The sequence below is a fragment of the Myotis brandtii genome, unplaced genomic scaffold, assembly GCF_000412655.1.
Source record: "Myotis brandtii unplaced genomic scaffold, ASM41265v1 scaffold516, whole genome shotgun sequence".
Lineage (NCBI taxonomy): Eukaryota > Metazoa > Chordata > Mammalia > Chiroptera > Vespertilionidae > Myotis > Myotis brandtii.
In genome coordinates, this window is record NW_005369676.1 from 305,852 (window position 1) to 309,483 (window position 3,632).

At 38.7% G+C, this 3,632-nt stretch overlaps 1 protein-coding gene across 2 annotated transcripts in view; it reads left to right on the forward strand.

Moving 5' to 3' along the window:
• Positions 1 to 3,632, forward strand: part of MIPEP (mitochondrial intermediate peptidase) — a 213,713-nt gene that overhangs the window by 29,439 nt on the left and 180,642 nt on the right. Inside the window, exon 6 of one of the 2 annotated variants that reach the window (XM_014548582.1) lies at positions 1,618 to 1,647. The exons of the other annotated variant lie outside the window; for it this stretch is intronic. Coding sequence (XP_014404068.1) covers positions 1,618 to 1,647 — 30 coding nt within the window. The remainder of the gene's footprint in view (positions 1 to 1,617; positions 1,648 to 3,632) is intronic. 2 annotated transcript variants of the gene reach the window in all.

Below are 3,632 nucleotides of genomic sequence, written 5' to 3' on the forward strand. Positions count from 1 at the left end.
CAGTGGTCAGCAAACTGCGGCTCGCGAGCCACATGCGTCTCTTTGGCCCCTTGAGTGTGGTTCTTCCACAAAATACCGACTTCTGCGCATGGGCCACGAAGTTTCAATTGCACTGTATGTGCGTGCCCGCACGTGGTATTTTGTGGAAGAGCCACACTCAAGGGGCCAAAGAGCTGCATGTGGCTCACGAGCCGCGGTTTGCCGACCACAGGTCTAACCTGTCTGAACATTGGAATCATTTCCTTCAAGCATTGACTTGATTGTTACTCTCCTGTCCAGAACCTTTCAGTGACTTCCCATTGTCTATTGAAAAAGTATAATAAGCTCTCCCTGTGCCTCAGTGAATTCATGATACTCTGTCCTTCCATTTGTGGTTCTGTGTCATCCTCCTCTGCCTGCTCACCAGGTTTGTCCCCCTAAAATCCCTGTGAAGACTTCATCTTCAGCCGATGGTGTCTGCAAAGCTTCATCAATCTCCGAGGTGGAATTCTGTATTCATATGAACTCATATTTTACTTATTTCATGCACCTGACATTTATCTTTAACTGCTTTTTATTGAAGTTGTTGTTATTATTGCATCTAAATTATATGCTTCTCAAGGATAGAGTATGTGGATCATATTTTTAATGCATACCAGTTTTGGACTTAATAAAATATTGAATGAATGTATAATGAATCATAATAATGCCTGCTAATATTAATCAAGTTTGATGTCTTCAGGAGGAAGGCTGTAGCTGAATGATTTAATCATTTTATTTAATCCTCATGAAAGATGTTTTTGAAACTTTACTAAAAAGTATTATGTGTCAAGTCAAGGTCAGTTTCACCAGTATTAAACTTGTTCTCTTACGTGTTTTTTTTTTTAATCCTCACCCAAGGATATTTTTTACCCCATTGATTTTTTTAGAGAGAGTGAAAGGGAGGGGTAGACACAGACAGAGACAGAGAAACATAAATGTGAAAGAGACACAGGTTGGTTGCCTCCTGCACATGCCCTGACCAGGGACAGCCCTTGACCAGGAATCAAACCTGGACCTTTCAGTCCATGGGCCAATGCTCCAACCACCCAGGCAAACTGGCCAGGGCTATCTTATGTTTTTATAAGAATAGCTGCCCTTCCTAGAAAGTAACTCCCTGGGACCCATGGACATTAAGTCTCTCTCTTGTAACTTCTATGTCTGTTCTCTAAGGTGCTCCGCAAGGACAGGATAAAAGAAAAATGTTACACTTTTTAAAAGAAAGATCTTGAAATAAACGCAAGAACATAATCTACAAGTCGTAGTTTTTTTTCTTATTTAATTTGGAAGGTCTCACTGAATATAATTTACATAATTCCCTTTGAAATTAAGGGAAGTATATGTTTTTAGTGATTATGTAATAAATAACAACAATTTCATAGACTTCTTAGAGTTCAGAGTACTGCTCATTTAGTTATCTCAAGATGATGAAATGCCTAGCAGATTGTTGGTGAAGTCGGGAAGTAAACCCACTTTTTATTTTTCCAGATAAAGAGTTATTTTTTATTTATTTATTTTTTCATAGTAAAGGCTTTGGGGAAAATTTTTGGATCCTGGAATTTCTTTCATCTTTTCTGTTATTCCGTTTATTACCATTAGGTGGTGCTAATTGGCCATATCAGAAACAAAGTAGGCATAGAGAAATCTGGACTATAAAGATGTTGGGATATCTGAAGAATTATTTTTCACCTAAAGTTTGAATTTTCTATATTGAAAATGTTTGGTTATTAATATATACTTAATTTTTAGCATCTTATCAAATGTACACCTGCATCTTATATATTTATTTTAAAAATATTTTAGTGTTGCTTAATCATTTTTTAGGGTCTACAGGGGTGGGCAAACTTTTTGACTCGAGGGCCACAATGGGTTCTTAAACTGGACCGGAGGGCCGGAACAAAAGCATGGATGGAGTGTTTGTGTGAACTAATATAAATTCAAAGTAAACATCATTACATAAAAGGGTACGGTCTTTTTTCTTTTTAGTTTTATTCATTTCAAACGGGCCGGATCCGGCCCGCGGGCCGTAGTTTGCCCACGGCTGGTTTAGAATCTGTTAATAGCTATTGACTCCTTTTCCAGAAAGACTTCATTTGTTTTCACATGATGCCCATCATGAGCCCAGGTCCAGGTGCCTGTTTAGTTTTCTTGTAAAAACTGAAAATTTATCTCTTGTCCTCCGGTAGACCTGAACTATAGTTTATATTTCATTCGAAATATTTGTGTCACCCCTTTGCTACACATTTTTTCCATAGATTGTGTGTCCTAAAAGTGTAACTGCCAAATAAAATTCTCATAGATGTGCCAACACCATCTCCAACATCACCTATGGCTATCTGAGGACCAGACAGTGAGAGTCTGACAGTGAGGGCCAGGCACAAAAGAGAGAATATGTGGTCCTGGCCTTATGGGCTCCAGTCTAGTTCTCACCACTCCACTGCTGTTGTTCTCTAGATACCAAAGTATTTGCAAAATTCAGAACTCTTAAAGTGTTCCCCCTTCTGGAAGTTCTCTACACTTTGTGAAGAATTTTAATAATTCCTTTCTCCTCACCTTTTTAGTATAATCTTCTAAGATAGTATATTTTCTCACCTACATTTCAAATACTTAACTTTTAATCTAAAAATACTTTTAAACATTGTATTGACTAGATTCAACTACAGTCTCTTAACTAAGCCGTCTTTTGGGGGATAGGGAAAGATTCTGTACTTCCTAATATTATTCATCTCAAAGATTAGTTATATAACCTAGACATAAAATAGAACTCTAGAAATTATGTAAGTCTTAAAACATGTAAACACTGTACAACATAGGATAATCTTTTTGTCTAGATATTAAATGTCTATCAAAAATAGAATTAACATATTGCAAGTATGTTATACATTTAGTACATAAATAATATATTCAATATTCATTTTATTATTTAATACTAGAGGCCTGGTGCACGAAATTCATGCACGGGGGGGGAGGCAGTCCCTCAGGCCGGCCTGCACCCTCTCCAATTTAGGACCCCTCAGTGGATGTCTGACTGCCGGTGTGGGCCCCATCTCTGCAGGGATGGGGCCTAAACTGGCAATCGGACATCCCTCTTGCAATCCAGGACCGCTGGCTCCTAACCGCTCACCTGCCTGCCTGATCGTCCCTAACACTCACCTGCCTGCCTGATGGTCCCTAACCACTTGCCTGCCTGCTTGATTGCCCCTAACTGCCTCTGCTTGCTGGCCTGATCACCCCCTAACTGGTCCCCTGCCAGCCTGGTCACCCCCTGACTGTCCAGAAGGAAGTCGGATGTCCGGAAGATGTCCAGTTGACTGTCCGGAAGGAAGTCGGATGTCCGGTCAACCCGGCCTAATTAGCATATTATCCTTCTATTAGTATAGATCTTATGAAACTATAAGTCAAATATTAATGTTGATTTACTATCTTTATAGACATCTATATGTCTATTTAATAGACATCTACCAGGTGTACTGGTTAATAATGAGGATTTTTTTCAGTAGATGGAGTTACACATATGTTGATATATATGCGATTTGATATGTATGCTATTTTGTTGTATTGACAACAAGCTTCAAAACTTCCTATGTCAAATTTTCTGAAGGTGTTAACATCTT